Genomic DNA, 23,981 nt, shown 5'->3' on the forward strand with positions numbered 1-23,981 from the left:
AGCTGAGTCCCAGAGACAAGAAATGAAAAAAACTATGATGAAGTCAATATTTTTTACAAAATATAGGTAGTAGTCCTAATGTCGTTGCAAGTAAGGTCGAATTTCGACCATTGGGCGATTTCTAGTAATAATTAATATACATCTCTATTAGTAAGGGGGTAGGAGTATTACCATGAACAATCGATTTCTTATTTCTTTTTACCATACGTATTTCAATTCATTGACCATTTAAACTTGAAAATATTAGTCGGTAACGCCTCCGTGGTCCAGTGTCTTAGACTTTAGAGCGTGACTCTTGACTCGAAGGTCATGGGTTCGCTTCCTGCGTTAGAAAAGTTATTTACACTGGTACTATTACACTGGGTTATGACTTTTGAGGGTATAGGAATACCAGTGTGTGCGCAGTGCTCTGGGGTACTGCACATACACTGGTACTATACAAGTACTCCGTACGCGTATCTGGTCTGGTTTTAATGAAACCGGCCACCGTCACCGAAACCAATGTGGGAGTTATTATTATTATATTAGTACAAGCCTACCTTTGGTTAGCAGCATCGCTATGAGTAGCAGCAGTCGCGTGTGGCAGTCGGACCCCATCCTCGCTGTCAGCGCCCGCGCAGCACGGACTACGCCATCGGCTTAGCTCACGTGACACTCTGCAAAATGGAAACTAGATTATGTATGTAGTGAATACTGATTTTTTTATACAATAATTATTATTATACTATGGGCCTGTTTTACCACTTCCTGATAAGTGCCGGCGCTAGCCACAAATTATCTGACAAATAGAGTACAATACAATACAAAATACACTTTATTGCACCCAAAAATACAAAATGAAACAATTTTACATAAAACAACATATTCTAGATGATGCACAAAAGGCGAACTTATTGCTAACAAGCAATCTCTTCCAGTCAACCTTTTGTTTATCGGATTGTGTATAAGAGTGGAAAACATCGTGTAGGTAGTGTAGGTGTACGTGTATGAGTATGGAGCATCTGTCAGATAAGTTGTGGATAACCTATCCGGCACCTTATCAGGAAGTGGTGAAACAGGCCCTTAGTTTAGTTACTATTATCTATTCTGTGGTTTAGCTGAACGAAATGTACGGTTGGAATTTGGACCAAATGCCAGTTTTAGACGTTTTAGTTTTTATGGCGAACACGCCTGCTAATATTTGGAGTTGTGGTCCATCTCTAGAGGTATGTTTTCTATAATCTAAATTTTCCATAGCTTTACGGACTCAGAAAAAATATGTATCAACCTAGACGTGAACTTTCTTAGATTTATCCGTTTCAAAGATGTTCTGAATTTAACGCCACGCTCTTTTATAAAATATGACTTGCACTATCATGGAGCGTTTTAACTGAAATCTAAGAGCATATTTTGCGAAGACTCTTCAGAGAACAAATTAATTAAATACCCTCAGTGTACGGCATGAATTGAGGAGAGGTTTTATTTCCCCGGATGTTAAAGAGAGTAATTCGGTGCTGTAAACTTTTGCCCAGGAGATTCGCCGGCGAAAGTACGGAGCTCCACCATTAGCCGTAAAGATTTTATGTAAAGGCAATATTTTTATGCGCTCGCTAAAATTTCATTAATAAATAAATAAATGTACTTTACGGCTAACCGTAAACAACACATAAAGTGTACGGTTATTTATAGTTTAAGTGGCTAGTGGTTTTTGCGGGCGAAAATCATTTTACGGCACTATGTAGACGCGCAATACTATGCGCTGTTAAATTGAAAAATAAAATCGGCCAAGTGCGAGTCGGACTCTCGCACGTAGCAAAATTAGGCCAAAATTTGCAGTTTTTGTATGGGAGCCCCTCTTAATTTTTTATTTTATTTTAAAATTACTATTAAATATTAAAGTACACATATAATTTAGGACTATGAGAAAAATTCAAATACCTACCTGTTGTCATTATTGGCATGGCAAAAAGGGCAAAAAAAATCACGTTTGTTGTATGGGAGCCCTCCTTAAATTTTAATGTTATTTTGATTTTAGTAGGTACTTTTTGTTATAGCGGCAAAAGATATACATAATCTGTGAAAATTTCAACTCTCTAGCTATTACAGTTCTTGAGTTACAGTCTGGAGACAGACAGACGGACAGACAACTAAGTCTTAGTAATATGGTCCCGTTTTTACCATAGTATATAATATATACTATATATGTATATAATATATAACCCAAAGGGTAAAAACCATAGACATAATATTATTATGTCTATGGTTTTTACCCTTTGGGTACGGAACCCTAAAAAAAACAAACATCTACTTATTATAGGTACCTATTTTTCTCGAAGTTTTATTTACGTAATCACCAAATTATGAAAAAGTTAGTCCCGTTGAACATGTGACATGTCATCATCAGATAAAAAGAAGTAGAATTTCTGCAGGAGCCCTTTTTACTTAGGTCTCTCTCGATCCAAACCCCGAGACGGTACAAATTCTGTACCAGGAAAACTTTTTTATTTATGCCGAACGAATCCTAATAATGATTTCAGTGGAACTACATGATACATTAATTGTGAACATTAAACGACCCGGGCGACTCATTAAAACCTCTTATTAATAGCACGAACATGTACAATTAATTCTTTCTAACGATGATATTCTTCAGAAATTGACTATTTTAATAATTATTATCTTCGATCACTAATATACCGTGATCAAAGATTATTATATTATTACCAGAGGGACTAGTTTTGACGTGGGAGAGCCATGCTTCGGCATGAATGGGCCGGCTCGACCGGAGAAATACCACGTCCTCACAGAAAACCGGCGTGAAACAGCGCTTCCGCTGTGTTTCGCCGAGTGAGTGAGTTTACCGGAGGCCCAATCCCCTAACCCCTACTTTATTCCCTTCCCTACCCTCAACTATTCCCTTCCGTAGCCTCCCCTATTCCCTTCCCTACCCTCCCCTATTACCCCTTAAAAGGCCGGCAACGCACCTGCAGTTCTTCTGATGCTGCGAGTGTCCATGGGCGACGGAAGTTGCTTTACATCAGGTGACCCGTTTGCTAGTTTGCCCCCTTATTTCATAAAAAAAAGAGGACGCCCGCGTACCCGGGAACCATACATTTTTCCGGGATAAAAAGCATCCTATATCCTTTCCCGGGACTCAAAAGTATCTTCATAGCAAATTTCAGCAAAATCGGTTCAGCGGTTTGGGCGTGAAGAGGTAACAGACAGACATACACACTTTCACATTTATAATATTAGAATAGAATATATTATGTATTCTGTGCATTGCTTAAAAATTGGTAGTACAAGCACAGATTAAAGACTTTCTCGGTAAAATGTGTCCTTACTCCTTAATATCTTCACTAAAAAAAAACAAAATGTTAGCTTATAAAGTATTATCCCACCAAAACATTAAAATATGTAAAAAGGAGCCAAGCAAAATATTATTGCTCATTGCCAACCCACTATAATAATTATAAAATAAAGAAAACTATTGATAAATTCACTGAATGCTAATTTAAATTACAAAATAAGTTGAAGGCTTGGCTTGAATGTGACCTGAAAACTTTTTACGATAGATATATTGCATGGCTATGCAATATTTTGCTTGGCTCCTTTTTACATTTAATGTTTTGGTGGGATTTCATTTCTTTTTTTAAGGTTTCTTTTCTTTTCAGGTCACGTTAAAACTTTTCTGTACTTAGCTTAGCACCCATTCTCTATCTCTAGCTATATTCTAGGCAGTAAAATTAATTGATAATAACAGGTACACAATACTTCTACAAAGTACAAATTCTATGACGATAGCCCAACAACTTTTGAACTTTCAGGAGGTTATTTGTGCACCGATGTTACTTTCGATTGAGTATTACGACCTATCCAGGATTTTTTTAAACCATAATAATTATACTCCGCAAACAAGCGATACCGCGATATTGTAAAGGGAGTGCTACACCATCTATCAAGCGAGTATGGAGTGTACATCGTAAGTCGCAGTTCTGATTTCATTTATATTTTAATCGAATTTAATTATCATTGTTTCATTGTTAACTTTGTTAACACTATTTTTCCTTTTGTACGTAAAATAATTATTATGAAGTCGAAACTTATTTTTAATGTTTTTGCAAAGCCACAAACATAAAAATCTTTTCTTTTATTGAATAAAGTTATATTATACTTTTCAGTTTTTAGGTTTTCTTGCCCAAAGGATGAAAACGGGAGCCTATTCCTAATGAGTCTAGACTTCGCTGTCTGTCTGTCGTCCGTCCGTGTGTCACGAGGCTAGATCTCGAGAACCGCAATAGCTAAGTAGATATTTTATTTTTTCTACAAATTATGTACTTTTGATGTCGCAATAAAAGCTAATAGTCCAATTAAAATAAAATAAATGATTGATCGGGGGTCTCATACAACACGTTTTTTTTGCCCTTTTTTGCTCTATATTCATAATGGTAAAAGTAAGGTTTTTGAAAATTTCAGAAAATACTTAATTGTATTTCAACTTTAATAATCTATACTAATATTATAAATGCGAAAGTATCTCTGTCTGTCTGTCTGTCTGTCTGTCTGTCTGTCTGTCTCGCTTTCACGCCAAAACTACTGAACCGATTGCAATGAAATTTTGTACACAGTTATTCTAGAGTCTGAGAAAGGTCATAGGCTACATTTTGATGTGGGAAAATATCTTATTTCCATGAAAATATCGATGAAAATTTATTCGCATTGCGCAGGCCAGCGCTCATCCCGGGGGTCCTGGGTTCGAGTCCCGCAGGCGGAACAAGTTTTCAATGTTCCTGGGTCTTGGATGTGTATTAAAATAATATTTCAAAAATCTTAAATATATTTTATGTATAATATTATAAAAAATCCAGAAATATATCGATGCAATTTAGTTCTAATACGATTCAACAGATGGCATTTTATTTTTTACTTAAATATATTTTATGTATCTATACTTCTATACTAATCCATACTAATATTATAAATGCGAAAGTATCTCTGTCTGTGTGTCTGTCTCACTTTCACGCCAAAAACTAATATTATAAATGCGAAAGTATCTCTGTCTGTCTGTCTGTCTGTCTGTCTCGCTTTCACGCCAAAACTACTGAACCGATTGCAATGAAATTTTGTACACAGTTATTCTAGAGTCTGAGAAAGGACATAGGCTACATTTTGATGTGGGAAAATATCTTATTTCCATGAAAATATCGATGAAAATTACTTCGTATTGCGCGTGGCCAGCGCTCATCCCGGGGGTCCTGGGTTCGAGTCCCGCAGGCGGAACAAAAAGTTTTCAATGTTCCTGGGTCTTGGATGTGTATTAAAATAATATTTCAAAAATCTTAAATATATTTTATGTATAATATTATAAAAAATCCAGAAATATATCGACGCGATGCAATGAACATTTTAGTTCTAATACGATTCAACAGATGGCGCTTTTTTTTACTTCGTTAGAAAATAGAACTAATCATACTTATTAGTTATTATGTTTTTGTTTATAGTTTTTAATACGTTAGAATATTATGTTTAATAATATTATCACTTGATATAATAATAATCAATCTATCTTATCTTATAGAACTCCTACTGCATTTCTAAGGAGTTCGAGTATACCGTGTTGGCCTGTATTCCATCCAGAAAATATATCAATGCAATCAACATTTTAATTCTAATATATGAAAACAGATGGCGTTTTATTTTTTACTTCATTATTGTAACAGAACTAATCATACCTACCTACTTTATTATATATTATTGTTTTTATTCATAACTAGCTGTTGCCCGCGACTTCGTCCGCGTGGACTTTAGTTTAAAGCGCGCGGTGTCAACAAAATTTGTGTCAAATTTAAAAACTTTTTAAAACCCTGGTAAGTGGTACCCCTCTTAGGGCCGCGCTACACCGGAATGGCAGCGCTGAAAGTGCTCGCCTCGCCGCTGCCATTCCGGTGTAGCGCGGCCCTTAATTAATCAAAATACCCAAAAACAGCTGTGCAGTGTGCACATAATCTGTACTAATATTATGAATGCGAAAGTATCTCTGTCTGTCTGTCTGTCTGTCTGTCTCGCTTTCACGCCAAACGCCAAAACTACCGAACCGATTGTAATGAAATTTTGTATACTGATAGTCTAAAGCCTGAGAAAGGACATAGGCTACTTTTTTACTGGAAAAAAGGGTTGTAAGGGTCGTAAATTTGTTCAAAAAAATTCATAATAGATGGCGCCGTGCGTCTTCTACATCGCGCTGACGCTTGCTCAAAAGTCTTTCTATAAGAGGTGGTATCATCTTACATTTAAGTCTCGATTTTTTTCGATTGTTATATCTTTTCTACGGTATTAAATAACTCAGTACTTTATCTGTGCAGACAGTGACGTAACCTTAAGACCAAATTTCACCAACGACTGTTAAAGTTAATGCTCGAATTAGTATCACGTTAGCTGTTTTGTTTTTCATATGAATGAAAGAGAAGACAGGATATTTTAACAAGCTGTTAACACTAACAGACGTTGGTGAAATTGGGGCTAAACCTATCAATGATAAATAGTTTATGGGTAAAGTTGTGTAATTGGGGGGCTAAATAAGCTTTAAAATTTGGCATAATATATAAAGTTTAACATACAAAAATGAAGTACTTATTGTTTGCACACTGCACAGCTGTATTGATTTAAGGGGTACCAGGGTTTTTTTATAAAAGCTTTTGACACCAATTTTGTTGACATCGCGCGCTATAAACTGAAGTCCACGCGGACGAAGTCACGGGCAACAGCTAGTAAGTAATAAAAAGTACATAAACTTGTGATTTAAGGGGGGCTCCCATACAAATTTACGGTACGGAACCCTATGTACGCCAGTCCGACTCGCACTTGGCCAGTTTCAAAACTTTTCCTTTCATTGTGGAAAATGACCTACCTTGTTGCCAAATTTCAAGGTTCTAAGTCTGCTAGAAGTACCTTAGAATTTTGATGATCTATCAGTCAGTGAGTGACAAAATGTAGTAACTTTGATTATCCGTAACTATTAAACTATTTATCGAAATGTTATGTAATTTCGAGGTTAAGCTAGTTTTAATACTTGCTCCTAGTCACCGAAATTCTAAATCCCTAGTTTTGTTAACATCGAATATAAAGGGGGTGTGAAAATGCCGCGAACCGCTTCGAGAAAAGTATGCTACGGCCGTGCCTTTGCTAAAAAGCTTGGCTGGAGCACTGCCGTGCTCCCAGATTTGCAATGCATTTAAGTGTTTCGTGCCAGTTATGAAGTTGTCGGCCGTCGGGTGTAACAGCAAAAACAGAAGGTAATGTTTAAAGTAAATAAGCTAATTAGTTTGTGTTTAAACTTTCCGATTCTGACTTTTAAATAACTCTACTTTGGTTGTTGACATTTTAATACTTACCTTTGTAACTTTGTGTACGATAGTTTACCCCTTTATTTTAAGTATTTGCCCTTTCAGGCCCCTGCGCCAGTGTTGGTTAAAGTTATAATTTATTAAATATCATAATAATATTATCTTTGGCTTTACGAAAACTTCTATTTCATAAGTTTAGCCTTAGATTATATATATAACCAGATTGATGAAGGTGGGAGGGGGTTCTTCAAAAAAATAATAATAATTTTATACGATTATGGGTACAGTTTGATCTTCCAGCTTGGAGCACTCGATGTTCTTTATATTTCTATGGTAATGGTATATTATGATATTGTATCAAAAACAACAGAGAGCACACTTAGAGTCAGTTCACATAACAACGTCAGGACTCAGGACTACTCAGGAGGCGTCGGACCTGTGATGCATTTTAATGAGTCATTCGGAATAGTCAATCAACTATTCCAAATGGCTCATTAATTTGCCTTTTTGTTAATGACTAACCTAAAATGCCCCTTACAAGGATGGCCAAGATGCATCTACTTACGTATGTCTTGTAAGTTACGACATTATGCATGCAAATTTTTATTAGAGCCGCTGTAAATGTCAACATTATATATTTTATGCGCCGGCCAGGCGAGTGTAAATTTTATACGAATACATCGATATTTTACAGGAATCGAGTACATGGTAAATGCACCTCTACATTTTACAGTATCGATTACATTCGTAATTTGTCCAATAATTCCGACGTTCATATCGACATCAACATAAATATTATGTCGACGACGAGCACGATATTATGTTTACAGTTTACATTCGTGTACATAATATTGTATCTTACGAATATTATTTTAATATTGTATCGGTAATGTTTGTTTCAACCAACTTTTACGAGGAAACTGTTTCCTTGGCAGTTGACAGACCTACGTTGTTTAGTCGTGAATTCAATGTTAGCTGTGATCGGTTAGATAAGTTTGACTTAATGCGACCAAATTACTTAGATCCGCCGTCTGCCTAGGAATCATCTTCTCTGATAGTACATGTAAAGATTGTCTGATTAGGTAAGGAGATTTTAGTATTATAATATTATACAGTACCTAACGAATCATCGTATTTATGCGTTTTAGGACTTACACATTCATTTTAGGACTCACGAAAAAGAGTTTTACTACGTATTTTTCCTATGGTTGGTTTTGAATGTAAGCCATATTTTGAAATTCAAACGAACCACGAACCGAGTTACAATAATTATCCTCATAGTATTGAATGTCACAGTATTTACATTACGGTAATATTTCCAACGCCTCCCTTGCCCTCAAAATTCCTCTATATATATATATATACAGAATGTAACAAAAATAAGTGATAATACTTTAGGGTGTGTACGTGTTCCTTGTAGAGAGTTGACTGTGAAAGTAGTAGCGCTGAAAGACCAAAATTTTTTTTCACTTTTGTTTGGGGAAACTCGTGACGCTCGGGCCCTTGCCCATACAAAAGTGTCAATATATATATATATATATATATATATATATATATATATATATATATATAGCTCGGTATCGGCTCCAACGATTTTCATGAAATTTAGTATATAGGGGGTTTCGGGGGCGATAAATCGATCTAGCTAGGAAAATTTAGGCTAGGAATACCGAGCAAAGCTAGTGATAATTAAATATACACGCTTACTCTGTTAAAGGGTTCTTACTTCTTTATAAATAGTTTACGTCATAGATGGTTGATTTAAATAAACTGTGATCGAAGCCCGACTGCGACCTTGAAGAATCTAAATACTTCAATTCTGATGCTCAAACCCAACCAGCCGTTAATATCCTAGAATCGAGATCGTGCTTATATAAAAAATACCCATAAATATTAAATAATATACTTGACAAACGTGATGCTCATTTTGGCATTGTTGAGTAAAAAACAATGTTTTAACTTTTTTATTTATTTATTTACTATTTATTGCACACATACATTTTTAACACGAAATATACACAGAAGAAAAACGACACAACAGGAACTGCTTATCTCTATTTTTTGTGTTTCTAAGTAAAGATAATCGGCCAAGTGCGAGTCGGACTTGCGCAAAAAGGGTTCCGTACCGCTATAGAGGAAAAATAGGCGAAAAATAGTGTTTTTGTATAGGAGCCCCCCTTAATTTCTTAAATATTGAAGTAGACATATAATTAAGGCTTTTATGAAAACATCAAGTGCCTACCTGTTGCCATTATTGATATCAAGCAAAAAAGGCCAAAAAAATCACGTCTGTTGTATGGGAGTAAAATTCACTTCAAATATTAATTTCTTAAATATTAATTTTAGTATTTGTTGTTATAGCGGCAATAGATATACACAATATGTGAAAATTTCAGATCTCTAGCTATAGCGGTTCTTGAGATACAGCCTGGAGACAGACAGACGGACATACAGACATCGAAGTCTCATGAATAGGGTCCTGTTTTCACCCTTTGGGTACGGAACCCTAAAAAACCACATTTATCAAAGAGTATTTCATACTCTTTGATAAATGTGGTTGAATATTCAAGTTCCTAGATATAGAATATTTTAATCCATAAAGTTCGCCAATATGACATGCCGAGGAGCAAGTATAGCCACCGCGCGCTATAAAAACCCCTTTCAAGCTCAAATTGAGGGAAACCAAAATAAATTCATCTAAATTTGTCCATTCATTTGTACTTACCATCTGTTATACGGGCGGAGTTAAAATGTAGTTAAAACGCTCTTCTTAATTGGGGTTTTTACAAACATTAATCAACTGCTCAGTCGGAGGGTGATTTTTTACGGTCAAAATGACAGAGATCCGCGTTGGTTCGTCAGCTGATTTTATATGTTACCAATTACTGGGCGTTCGGAGTTATTTTACGTCTGTCAGGGCCTTTATTCCGATGGCATAAGATTCATTATAAAAGAATTTCAAAAGTAAAGAAGAAAAATGTCCATGACTTGGAGATTTCACGATAGATTTGGACGATACGGGCTCTTTTATGGAAACACAATTTTACGCAAACAAAAATGAAATTGAAATTTTCTTAGCCTCGCTAAAATTCGTGAACGGCTGAACCGATTTGGCTAATTTCAGTTTTAAAAATATATTTGTGGAAGTCCGTATATTAGAAGGAAAGTACCTAACATGAAATTCACCGGATCATCTAGTTATGAATACAGTGTGTTAGGTTTAACACCGTTATCCTTAAAACCATACAATTATTGAGCCCGTCAAAATGAACAACTTTTTCTCGGGCTCATTTGATGGTTTTAAGGATAACGGTCTTAAACCTAACAACTTGTATAATAGGGATGATGACAAGGTCAAAGATTAGCGAATTTTGTTAATAAAATATAGAAATCACGGTGAAAAATAAGTGTTCCCAAAATTACAGCTCGATAGCATTTTTATTTTTTTTGTTATGCCCCTTCAAAGTTAGATAATCAAGTCGATTTTTTTTTCAATTAAATGTCTTAATATTTGTATACCAATCGATAACTTATGCAATCAAAAGCAACTTTTGTTATGAAACCACCTTCATAAACGCAATATTTAATATACCTGTCGAACAAAGTTGTCTCCCGATGCGTACAAACTACTAAAGAGTGACGTCAGTCTTTCGTAGCACTTTGTATGGAGCGTTTCGGGTATGTCTATTTTATGGGATGTTTGAATTGTCATATCTTGGTGAATTTTTAAGCTATCAGAGTCATTCTTTCAGCGATGTTTCTATTTTTTAAGGGTCTTTCAATTACCAATAAGAAAAAAAATAGTCATCAAGCCTATTGTTAAAATTGACAAACTTTGTCACACGGTTGCAATAGGGATGATGCATCCGCAGAAATTTCGGAGAGACCACAGGCTACTAGAATATTCTAGTTTCGGGCCTTGGTCGGTTGATTTGGTAGATCCGGTTACACAGAGGTCAGGTGGATAGCTCAAAATAGCCTAGTAGTCTCACAAAAGTTATTTCAGATTATTTCGTTTTCTCTTATACAGGGAGTAACAAAACAAAGTTATAATATTTTAGGGTGTGTATGGGCCTCTTGTATACAGAATGTAACAAAAATAAGTGATAATATTTTAGAGTGTGTACGTGTTCCTTGTAGAGAGTACACTGTGAAAGTAGCACCGCTGAAAGACCAAAATTTTTTTTCACTTTTGTATGGGAAAACTCGTGACGCTCGGGCCCTTGCCCATACAAAAGTGAAAAAAAAATTTGGTCTTTCAGCGCTGCTACTTTCACAGAGAACTCTCTGCAGGGAACACGTACACACCCTAAAGTATTATCACTTATTTTTGTTACACACTGTATAACTTCACTGTGAAAGTTTTAGCGCCCCAAGAGTAACTTTTTAACCTTTTGTATGGGTAAAGTCAGCTGAGGCGCTTACTCATAGAAGATACAATAATAGTATTTTAAAAAGATAAAACCGTCTTCAAATTGTACGTAATTAAGAATTAAAATTCCGTTTCTCAAAAACTACTGAACCGATTTTGATGAACCTTGCAGTATTCGGTATTCCCTATGTTGAACTATACCTAGTACAACAAAAACAGAATGACTGAACGAACTACAAGTTTGATTTACAAACTTGTAGTTCCGGAGATATGCGTGCACAAACATAAAAACATACATACATACATAATATATACATATATACATACACTTTTGAAATTTGGCACATTTTTTCAGAAGCTGCTATAGATTAACATACACAAAAACAGGACAGTTCTGGAAAAAAAAATTGCCCTTTTAGTGCTGTTACTTTGACAGTGAATCCAACTTACTAATATTATAAATGCGAAAGTTTGTCTATCTGTCTGTCCGTCTGTCTGCCTGTTACCTCTTACCGCCAAAACCGCTGAACCGATTTTGCTGGGTATGGAGATACTTTAAGTCCCGGAACAGGACATTGGATACTTTTTATCCCGGAAAAATGTATGGTTCACACTTCACTCCAACCGGCACACGGCATGTTGCCAGACTTCGCCACGGTATTTGTGTGCGTGAGACTAGACATAAGCGAATTATAATTGCGTAAGTTGATAAAAATGCTATACAATAGCTTTTCCGCGGCAGTCCTCGAGTCACACGTATTTTTTATCTATCATGGCCCAGGCCAGATGAGGAGGCCTTAAGAGTCCGGGTGCCATCGCAATTCTCATACAAACGTAATACCAAGATCATTTCCCATACGAGAATATTTACCATATTTGTGTTATTATTCAGCTTAAGATAGTAATTACCTTTTTTGCCGTTGGGTAATGCTTGATGCATTCCCGACAGCCTGGGGGGCCGCCTGGATATGTGGGACTCCTCGGGTGCTGCGGTAAGAAGGAGCACCCCTGGTTTCTCACTAAAACCCAACGGTGCCCCCTCTCCGCGTGTCACTGAGCCGCTGGACCCCCCTGAGGCGATAACTGCAGCAGCCCAGACAGCGGCATCTGCTCTACCAGCAGAACCATCCGCGCGGCTTCTGCGGCTTACTCCGGGAGAGCGGTCCAGGGCTTCGGACGCTCTTCTACCGGAAGAGCTCGTGCAATATTTTCATACTAAATTGTAATCGTTCATATTTTTTGGTATGTAAATATTTTGCAGTGAATCTTTGTACAGGAACCTAGGTAATTACTATCTTAAGCTGAAGCTCAAATATGGTAAATATTCTCGTATGGAAAATGATCTTGGTATTACGTTTTTATTGAGAATTTCGATGGCACCCGGACTCTTAGTATTCCTCGATTACGACATGAAAAATATATATAATCTTCATGAAATAAGACACGAATTTCGGGTGGTCTGTCATATGACGCGCGGTGTAAAAATACATGATAATAACCGTCCACGTTCACGTGTTGCGGTTTTATAAAGTAAACATTGCATCCTCACACACGTCTATACTTCCGAACAGCTATTTTTATCTCCCTCATCCTTATTACAACGGCATAAGGGCCATTACAACTTTTCCCGCCTCGTTACAAGCTGAAGATTCCGAAGTGCTTAGTTTAAACTAAGCACTTCGGAATCTTCAGCTTGTATTGACTGACATACTTAAAACTTAAGTTTTAAGTATGTCAGTAGATGAGGACTAGCGAGTACAAAAGTGTTCTTATTTACCTTCATGCTGAGATCTTTTTAACCCCCGACAAAAAAGAAGGGTGTAAGTTTCAAAATCTGTTTGTCTGTCTGCGAGTGTGTCCATGTGCGTGAAGATTGAGAGATGGTTTAAGTGATACTAATAATTAATAGTTCATATGGCTCACTCATTGCTAGAAAATTCAGGCTTTTTTAGTTTTTTTTTTTAAACTAATCTTTATTTCCATTAAAAGGATGAGAAGTATAACTAAGTTTTAGGATTTGTATTATAGTTAGCTGTAATGGCAATAAAACGCATTGCATTTTACCTCAATGGAGAGTCCATTCTTCAGTCTTCCTGGAAATATCTCAACAAAACCTGCTTACTGCACCATGTTACTGCATTACCTATTCACAATTTCACAGTAGTAAAATAAAATTTATTTCATTTGTACAACACTACAAAATAAGTCATTACTCATTACTCATTACACCTAATATCAAGAACGGAAACGGGTAATATTCCGTTTCCGTTCTTGATATTAGGTGTAATGAGTAATGAGTAATGACTTATTTTGTAGGTATTTGAATAACCTACAAACTATAAATTCTATAGAAGAGTTGTTACTCTCTCTACAATTTATAGTTTGTATCAAAAAGCCTCGTTTGTATTGAAACTGAAAGAATGATAGTTGTTTTTACTCTGCTAAGTATAAAAAACTTTCATTCTTTCAGCTAATTGTCAGATTTTTGTCCTGGCCATCACAGTAACATATTTGAATTTATCGTTCTTTAAGTTATTATATTTCGATTACTTATTACTTATTATAAAACTTGTAGAAGTGGTAAAATGAAAAGTTAGGAACTCTTCGAACCCCAGAAACTTCTTAATCATCAGCTGCGGATGACAATCTGTTGCTGGAGTTATGGGATACGATCGTAAATCATAAGGAATTAAGAAAAGCATTCACAAATGATTTCCGGAATCAGCAATGAAAATTAATATGGCCGATGACGGCTGGCATTAATTTTAATAACGGTTTGCACCGCGGCCGTTAGAATGTAGACTCGGATAATTAACAATATGCGACTTAATGCTAACTTGCATTTCGGGGTTTTAAGTATTTTCGAAAAAAATATGATTTGACACATTCGGCTTGAACTTTACCGAATCGAGCGAAATGAACTACTCAGATAAATACATTGTGGATACCAATCGGATACAGACTTATAACCCAAGGGCCAACGACAGCTAGACTCATCTATACCATATATATAATATTATTTATTATATAATATTATAATTGGGAAGAGTTTGTTATCAGGAACTACTGGTCTGATTTGAAAAATTATTTCAGTGTTAGATAGCCTATTTATCGAGGAAGGCTATATGCTATATTTTATCGCGCTTAGACTAATAGGAGCGAAGAAATAGAGGAAAGTGTGGAAAAACGGGGGAAATTATTTGAAAGGGCTTATTTGAACGTAGTGGAGCAATTTTTATGTTATTTGGCCCACATGAAGAATAAACCACGTGAAAGGACATAATATAAGGTTTTCTTTTTTGCGGAAAAATGTACGGTTTCCGTGACATTCCTAAATTACGCGGGCGGAGCCGCGCGGAACAACTAGTCATTTTATAAAAGCTGAAAGTTTGCCTGTTTATTACCCCCATAGAGGTAATAACGACCACCAACAGACTCTACGGAGTTTCCGCCGCGGTTATATTCAAAGTTTCTAGTTCTGAAGGTTTACCTATCCTTCGATAAAGTATAAAGCTCAATTTTTATCTCATTTAGGGGTCATAAACTACTTTGACATGGTGATGTGTGGCGTTTGACGTGCTATCGCTCCACTGTGCGGTGTTCGTCTTGGATTGGCTATTCTACGTCGTGTTCAACGCAGATTGGCCAGAATTTTTCGAAGACTGAAACTGTTCCTTATACATATAGTAGAATGGGTGCGAATGTGTCACACTCTCGATGCGTGAACAAGGTTTTTTTTAATTTCATTGCCTTCAATTATGAAAAATTATTAATAACGAAATTCGGGTTCATTCATGCAGGGTCTGTCTCGGCATAGGTCGCGGTCTAGCGGATGTCATTTTAAAAACTGCCTGATTACATTTTATCTATTTGTAATTGCCTAAATATAGTTCTTTTGTAACTCTCTGTATTTTCTAATTGTCCAAGTATTTACTTTCTATTACAGGCTAATCAAAGAAAACATTAAGTCCTATGTTATTTTTTCTATTTATTATCAAGCGAATCCTGGGATAAGGAGCAAGCGTGAGTAAATCCAGGGAGCAGTCACAATAGTAGTATATTAGGACGAATGTTATTACAAGCTGATGTGTATTTTCGGTTCTCCCCGACTTACCCACTCAAAGCAAATAGCTCGCCGACTCCGCTGTCACAACTTTATTTCTACTATTTTAGGCCATCGAAAAGGGTTAAGTTAATTCAAAATTTCAAAACGCAGTTGATAAGAGTGAAATACATACTAATGCAAGATCGTGTCGGTCTGTAACCTCTTCACGCTTAAATACTGAACAATAATAAGGTAGTTTAGCGTCGTACCTCAATAGAGTAAAAGAGAGAAAGAGAGAGAATCTTCTTGGCGCTAAAATACTAAACAATATAGAACCGGAAGTATGGATGAAATTTAAAATATGGATAGTAAATAATTTTACTTTTTTAAGTAGGTAGGTATTACAGAGTCAGCGTAATATAGAACAACTTTGTCCACACTGTGCCTTTTTCTGTTCGTCAATGGCAAGCGTTATAGCGCAGTCAACAGCGAACGTGAGGCATGCCCGCGACGCATGCCCTCTGACCGTATCCAAAAAACAAAAATGACAATGTTGGCGTTGCGTTCGTTGACGCATTCAATTATTGAATGCGCCAAAAAGATGACGAAAATTGAAGACGAAAGAGCATAGTGTGGACATAGCTATTGATCAAGAGTGAAAGATAGAGACAGAGTCTTCAAACTCATGTTAAGCTTGTCGAACATATTTTCGTTACGTACTTCGCAATATATTAATTTAATTATGATACGAACTAATAACAACTAATTAATGACCACCACACGTTTCATGTATCATGTTTATTTCCTAATTAATAAGTACAATTGTAAATTAATTATTATAAATTATTGTTTAGCATGAAAGTAAAATATTATGTTTCACTATAAAAGTGTTGCATAATTTAACACACACACACAAAACGTCATTAAAAAGGTCAAATTTTTTTGGGACGGAAAGCATAATTCGTTTATCGCGTTGGAAACGTACATTTTTCGGGATAAAAATCCCATGTCCTTTTCCGGGACTCAAAGTATTTCCATATCAAAGAACAGTAAAATCGGTTCAGTAGTTTGGGCGTGAAGAGGTAACAGACAGACAGACATACACACTTTCACATTTATGATAATATTAGTATGAATATGGATTATTTATTGATGCGTACTTAAAGTAAGTCGAGATCATATCGATTCAAGTATATAAGATTAAGAAAAGTGGCTGTTACAGGTTACTTCGTCCTAACGGTAGTACGAGTACCTAGAGCTTTTGTGTTAACTCCATATAAGTTGAAGCCGTAGATAGCGACTGTACAATATTGATAACGTTTTCCACAGCATATTACCTTAATTTCTTGGAGAAGGTAACATGTAATGCACTTAACTTTCTTGTTGGTCCAAAAACAGTTTTTAAGTTAAACTTCATTTTCAATTAGAAATTGCCCGCAACGTTTTTGAAATTTCTTTATCGTGTAATAACCATCATTTTTTCGAGGTTCTAATGGAACTCAAACTCCTTTCCGGAACTAAAAATGTCTCCATTCTCCATACTCGTCAAAATTATAGTACTTACCACTGTTTAATTTTGAAGAGTTTAGACGTTTTTAGTTTTCTACAGCCGTTTATTTAATCCATGTGAATCACATTCTATTGTCATTAAATATACCCAAAACAGTAAAATTAAATAAACATGGTAGCAGTTCTGTTTTTTAAGAAAATTTGATTTATGGCGTTTTTTAATTGAATTAACGTTTGGGTTGGAGTAAAAAATGACATGTTATGGTAAGGTCGTTATTTTTTGTCGGCGATCGGTAATGGGGTGACGACATGTGGGTGCGAGCGGCGCCCTGTCGCATTACGCCCTGCCGCCCTAGGGGCCACCGGACAATATGGTTAAGCTGTCACAATATAATGACTTTAACACAAGTAGTAGTGAAGTACCGGGGTCGCTTCTCTTTGAAACTAGTACTTACAGGATTTGAAAAAAGGAATTATTTTACGAACGTGGCTCGTATTTTAAGAGTAAGATTATGTTTTAGAATTTCGAAAGACTGAGGACTATTGTTGTAACTTGGATTGTAAACAAACGTTATTTAGAATGTTGAGTTACAGCTTTCCAGATATTGACCGTAATTCGTAATCTTCACGTTAAGATACGTTTTGACATTAATTACACAGTTAATAACCGGGATAAAAACTATCCAATCACTTTTATCGGGACTAAAACTATTTTCATACATTTCATTATAATCTTTCTATGGTATAAGCATGTAGAGTCACAGAATATATATTAGGTAGAGGTAACAGACAGACAGGTCATTTTACTGTAATGTTAACATGGATGTATAAAAGCCTTTATGGGCAGAAGTCTCGTGTACAGGAAAGTGTTATGTCCCAACAGCAGGGATGGTGAACAAATGGCACGCGTGCCACCACCAGTGGCACGAGCCATGAAATTTAGAGCACGCCACTCATGGTCACAAAACTAATACCGAATTATTTTAACCAACAATGGAGGCTATAATCTAATGATCCTTCTCTGCACAGTGGGTACCAAATTAGGCTGAAATACCCTTCGGATCCCAAAAAAATATTGAATGGCACGTTTATGACTTAAATGTATTTCTTCAGAAAAAAGGGCTCATTAATACGAAAAGGTTCGCCATCCCTAACCTACAGGAACCTGGCAACGGCCGATGTTCCGGTCGCTTTTAAATAATCCGGACAAGATCGGAGGCTAGATCAATTTCCACAGAAGCCAATTACCGGCAGGTCCGACGCCAATAACGGCGGCGTGGCGATGTCCGGACAGAAGCCGGACAGGAACCGGGCAGCGATCAGTGACGTCACACTGTTTGGGCAATTTGGCGAGCGAGCGGCCATTGCTTAAATCTAGATCGAGTTTGCTGTTAAAAGCTGCAATCGTTTACCGGCGCCGGTGTCGGAAATGTTTAGAAGTTTCTTTACAGCTTGTTTGTAGTATGATGTTTGCACTTACATTTCACTTGTGTATGTCTCAAAGTGATTTCACTTGTAATTTGCTTATGATAACGCCGCCAGGTCGTGTAGGCGTGCCACGGTGATTTCATTAGTATTAGGCCCTTATCCAAGATGCCCTTCCGTTTGATTCTAAATCTAAAATGTCTACACTAGATTTTTTTTCGTTTTTCAAAAGCTTTCAAAGTGGTTTTTGTTTTTCAAAAACTTTAGTTTTAAGTAGTGTCGGCATAACGTTTGCTGAATCCGCTAATCTATAATTGTATGTTCTTCTGATATTACAGGGAAGAAACCTACTCAAGGAAAGGTCGACCTTAATTAAAACGCGCGTAAATTATGTGCCGTATAAAGGAGCCTAATCTACGACAATGTTCCTGATTTTGTGTCCGGCAAATTTTATTTATCGTCACTTAACTTAGAGTTACTGTACTTGGATTAATTTTGAGTGTTATACATTGTAATTATTATTGGACTAGCTGTTACCCGCGACTTCGTCCGCGTAGACTTCAGTTTATAGCGCGCGGTGTCAACAAATTTGGTGTCAAATTTAAAAGCTTTTTAACTTAATTTGAACAAATTTACGCATAAACACCCCGTTACAAACCCTTTTTCCAGTTAAAAAGTAGCCTATATTGTCCTTTCTCAGGCTTTAGACTAACTGTCTACAAAATTTCATTATAATTGGTTCAGTAGTTTTGGCGTGAAAGCGCGACAGACAGACAGACAGAGATACATTCGCATATATAATATTAGTATAGATTCAATAATTATATTATGTGTAAGTGAATAACGTCCACAACTTAAAGTAGGTAAAATAAGTAGCTAAGTGCAAACATTACGTTTATAATTAATGATATCGGCTCAAATTAATATTTTATAATCTAATTTCTTGCTATTAACTCACAACAGAAATTAATTGTAGCTAGTACGACTTACGAGATAATAAAACGTCCCTTACTTTGAAAATACTCTCAGCGTAAACTCAGTAAAATCTCTCAAATGCACTTCCATACAAATCATACAAAAGTTAATGTAGGATAATAAAGCCCCATTTAATCCTGAGAGCGTCTTAAATTCTGTCTAGACCGGAATACGCCGGAGTTGGCAAGCTCGTCCCATTCGTCCGACTCGTCCCAAATAGTAGGGGATGCCAGGACGTCATTCCCGTAGCTACTAGAGTGCCGCGGAGACCTAGCAGGTTTTGTAGATTAGGTAAAATGGAGAAAAAATTAATATGGGCGTTTTTTTTTTTTTAGCTATGCGTTAAGAAGCCACAGCCATTTATTAAGTTATGAAAAAGAAAAAAATTGCGTACAAAATATGTAATTTATTACAAGAGTTCAATTTCGCACACCGTGATACGAGAATGTGCGCTTTTATAATTTTGGACACGACAGTAATATAGTGGACGTCCGCAGTAAAATGATAACATATGGAAATTAAAATGTATGAAAATATATGAAGACGCTTTTAAATTTCCATCGACGCTTCGAAGCGTCGATGGACGCACGTTAGAAGACATCACGACGTATACACTCTTCTGAACCGCACAAAACGTCCGCGGTGCGTAAAATCAAAAGGGCATTTAACGTACCCAACGTTTTATCGTGGAAGTCCCCGTCCGCGATAACGTGACGACAGAATTATAAAAGCTTTTATGTATTATTTTATGTATTATTAAATAACTAGAGACATGTAGTAAGCCTATAGAGGCTTAATCTGACACGCTCGAGCATGTCGCGAAATCCCGTTTGCCTCCCCTACTAAAACGGCCGGACTCGGACCGGACAATTTTATATAATATTAGATAACTAGAGACATGTGGGAAGCCTATAGAGGCTTAATCTGAGCTCGAGCATGTCGCGAAATCCCGTTTGCCTCCCCTACTAAAACGGCCGGACTCGGACCGTGAACAAACATCCCGAATGTTTTATTCAGCCTCACAATTTCATACAATCTCATTTGTCAGTTATTGTTCAAATTCACAGATTTTAGTTCAAATTCAACAATTTTAACTGTGTTATACAGAATAGGCTTCTTAAATTATTATTGTTAAATTGTTTTATAATTTATGGTTCTTTAAGGTTAAACAATTTACCAGTATTTTTATTAATCAAATAATATTATAATATAAGTTAGTAACTTAAACCAAAAAGGATGATGAAGATTAAATTAACGAAATTCTAACTGAATTGAAAAACAACAAAATATACAATTATTGAGATAATAATTGGATTGATATTTTTTATTACTTATTAATGTTATTATTATTTATAAAACTACAGATTTATGCATAAGTAATGCAAAATAAATTACGTAAAAATCTTATGCACTTTACTATTATATAGCTATTTAAAACAGATTAGGTAAGTACTAAATAGTAATTACGTAATAGCTGGTAAACATTTGAATCCATCTACAATACCAGTTATTAGATAACAATGGAAAACTATACTGCTATTGAATTTCACTAAAATTGGCTAAATTTGACTATTTGGACGAGTGAGCACAGACATTAGTAGCTACAGTTCCAGATCTCAGCGAACAGACTTTACCTATAATAGTACTAAGCCAGAGGCTCCCAAACTCTTTGTTTCCCCTTAAAGTAAATGTCCATATAATATATCCAGGGAGGATATATTATATGGACATTTACTTTAAGGGTAAACCCCCAGAAATTACTGAGAAAAAGTGAAGATTATATCTGTATAGAAAGTTACAATCTTCATTTTTTGGTAGTTGCGTAAAAGATAAGTATCTAGAAAATTTCAATTTTTTTTTAAATAGTCGCTGAGCTTCTTAAAATATTTATCTTCCTAGTGCTTAATTTAATAGACGTCAAGCTAGCATAGTTCTTCACTGTCTTTCTTAAACAGTGAAAAACTAAAATGCTAGCTTAGATATCTTCATGTGGACTTGAGGACTCACATTTCTTGTCACGTTCATCGTCGAGTCTCCCGTGGACCCCTGGGGTTCCACCTGGAACACTTTGGGAACAGCTGCTCTAGACGTTTCCTTAACAACTATAACCTAGTTACCTACCCTTTGTTCGCAAATACCCTGGAAATCGCGAGTACAATGTTATATCGAAGGATACCGTCGTAAAAATGTTTTGTATCTTATCTTACTTTAAGACGTTTCAGCTTTTACAATAGTGCATCTTATCAAGTTTTATTCGTGGTTTTTGCTGTTTTTCAAATGATTACGCGAATACGAATACCTCTTGTGTAGTAATTGGAGCTGATGGTGCAACAAGGGTTGATTAAATCAATGTCATTCGGCAAAATGGGTTTCAGTTCTTTCGGTTTTCAGTTATCAAAACTGTGTATCAGTACCTTAAGGCCTTATAATGATGGCTAGTATGTACATATAATAATAATATCCTACGAGTGATACAGCATAGCAATTGTATAGGATATTTCAGTAGCGAACCTAAGGGGTGGCGAACAGGGAAATCGCCCGGGGCCTCGCTCATGCAGGGGCTTTGCAAAATATTTTTTCGTAAGACAAAAGGTCTTGCAAAGACCTGCCGCCCGGGGCCTCACAATGGGTAACGCCGCCGCTGGGATATTTTATTAGTTATCAATCATAGTTATAAGTTACAATGGGGCTTACATGACATGTATGGTAAAACCCTTTATTTATAAAGATTAAAAAAATGTGCCTGAATCTATTTTAATCTTCACATAAATATAGCTTTGATGCATTACGCAGTCTCTGTACATAAAATCTCAAAGCAATGTCAGTTGAAACTGGAAAAAAAAATTATGTTTGACCTTCCATCTGCTGATTGATTCGGAATAGATCGCAGCTATATTTATGTTGAATCCTACATCGTGGTACACGTCTCGGCACTCCACACTCGAGAGTTCGATAGCCTAAATATACCATGTGTTGAGTGCAGACGTTTGCGACAATCCGCCATATCGACTGATTGCTTAATTGCTTCGTTTAATCAATTGACTTGAGAAATGTTCCAGGCGCGTTCTGGCAAGCGCGGGTCAACATCTCTTTGTTCGGAGAATTCCGTCACGCTACTGAACAGAGTCACTTAGCCGCCTCTGTGGTTACTTGCTTTTGAGTCACCAAATTGTTGAGACTTTTCTGTGTACTTTAGTACTTGTTTCTAAATCAGCAAATTGTTGCGCTCTTTTCTGGTGAATTTTGTTAAATGAATACCTATATCGGTTTTGTAGATTTTGCGGAATCTTATACACTGACCATACTCCACATACTCCAGTTGACGAGAAATTTTATGAAATTTCATGACTAGTGGTTCACCAAATGACTATGCTGATTATGGATCCATATAGCAAACTCAGCAAAAATATGTAATAAAATAAATTGTGGAACCAAATATAGTTGTTGAATCTATTTCGACTTTCAAATTTCGACTTTTGCTGAATTTATGCTGCGTTTCCATGCTTGCCAAGGCTTGACCAGCGTCCACAAGGACAAGCGTGTTTAAAAAGTATCTGGCTTGGCTTGCGTGAGCTTGTGGAGTGTGGACGCTTGTATCCGATCCGGAGTAGTGTCGGTTTTTGGACACAGATCAAAGGGCGCTTGCTTGGATGTACGTCATACACTGACGCATTCACAAGGCGCGTGTAAACGACTTCCAAATGCCAAGCGAGATTTGTGGACGCTTGTGTCTTGTGGACGCTTGCCAAGCCTTGGCAAGCATGGAAACGCAGCATTACGTCTTGATTTTTGGCGTTTTAGAGACAGAATACTCGGTCGGGCACATACATAATATGCTTGGCCGAGGGCACTGTCTCGCCTCTCGTAAATGTAATAAGACGCTAAGAAAAATTGACATAATATTATACTTGTAGCTTTCTGGTATACCTGCAGCTAGGACATAAGCTTTGTCCACACCATGCAATTTCATCTTCAATTTTCGTCATCATCTTTTTATTCAACTTTCGTTTGGTATATTCAATAATTGAATGCGTCAAAATTCACCCGAGATGAAAATTTATACGTGGGAGAGCCATGCTTCGGCACGAATGGGCCGGCTCGACCGGATAAATACCACGTTCTCACAGAAAACCGGCGTAAAACAGCGCTTGCGCTGTGTTTCGCCGAGTGAGTGAGTTTGCCGGAGGCCCAATCCCCTACCCTATTCCCTTTCCTACCCTCCCCTATTCCCTTCCCTTCCCTACCACCCCCTATTACCCTATTCCCTCTTAAAAGGCCGGCAACGCACATGCAGCTCTTCTGATGCTGCGATTGTCCATGGGCGACGGAAGTT

The 23,981-nt window shown here is 36.6% G+C and overlaps 1 protein-coding gene across 1 annotated transcript in view; it reads right to left on the reverse strand.

Moving 5' to 3' along the window:
• Positions 1-23,981, reverse strand: part of LOC121739744 — a 132,051-nt gene that overhangs the window by 99,795 nt on the left and 8,275 nt on the right. Inside the window, exon 2 of the mRNA XM_042132296.1 lies at positions 540-656. Coding sequence (XP_041988230.1) covers positions 540-597 — 58 coding nt within the window. The 5' untranslated portion in view covers positions 598-656. The remainder of the gene's footprint in view (positions 1-539; positions 657-23,981) is intronic.

The sequence above is a fragment of the Aricia agestis genome, chromosome 2 (genome assembly GCF_905147365.1).
Source record: "Aricia agestis chromosome 2, ilAriAges1.1, whole genome shotgun sequence".
Classification (NCBI taxonomy): Eukaryota; Metazoa; Arthropoda; class Insecta; order Lepidoptera; family Lycaenidae; genus Aricia; species Aricia agestis.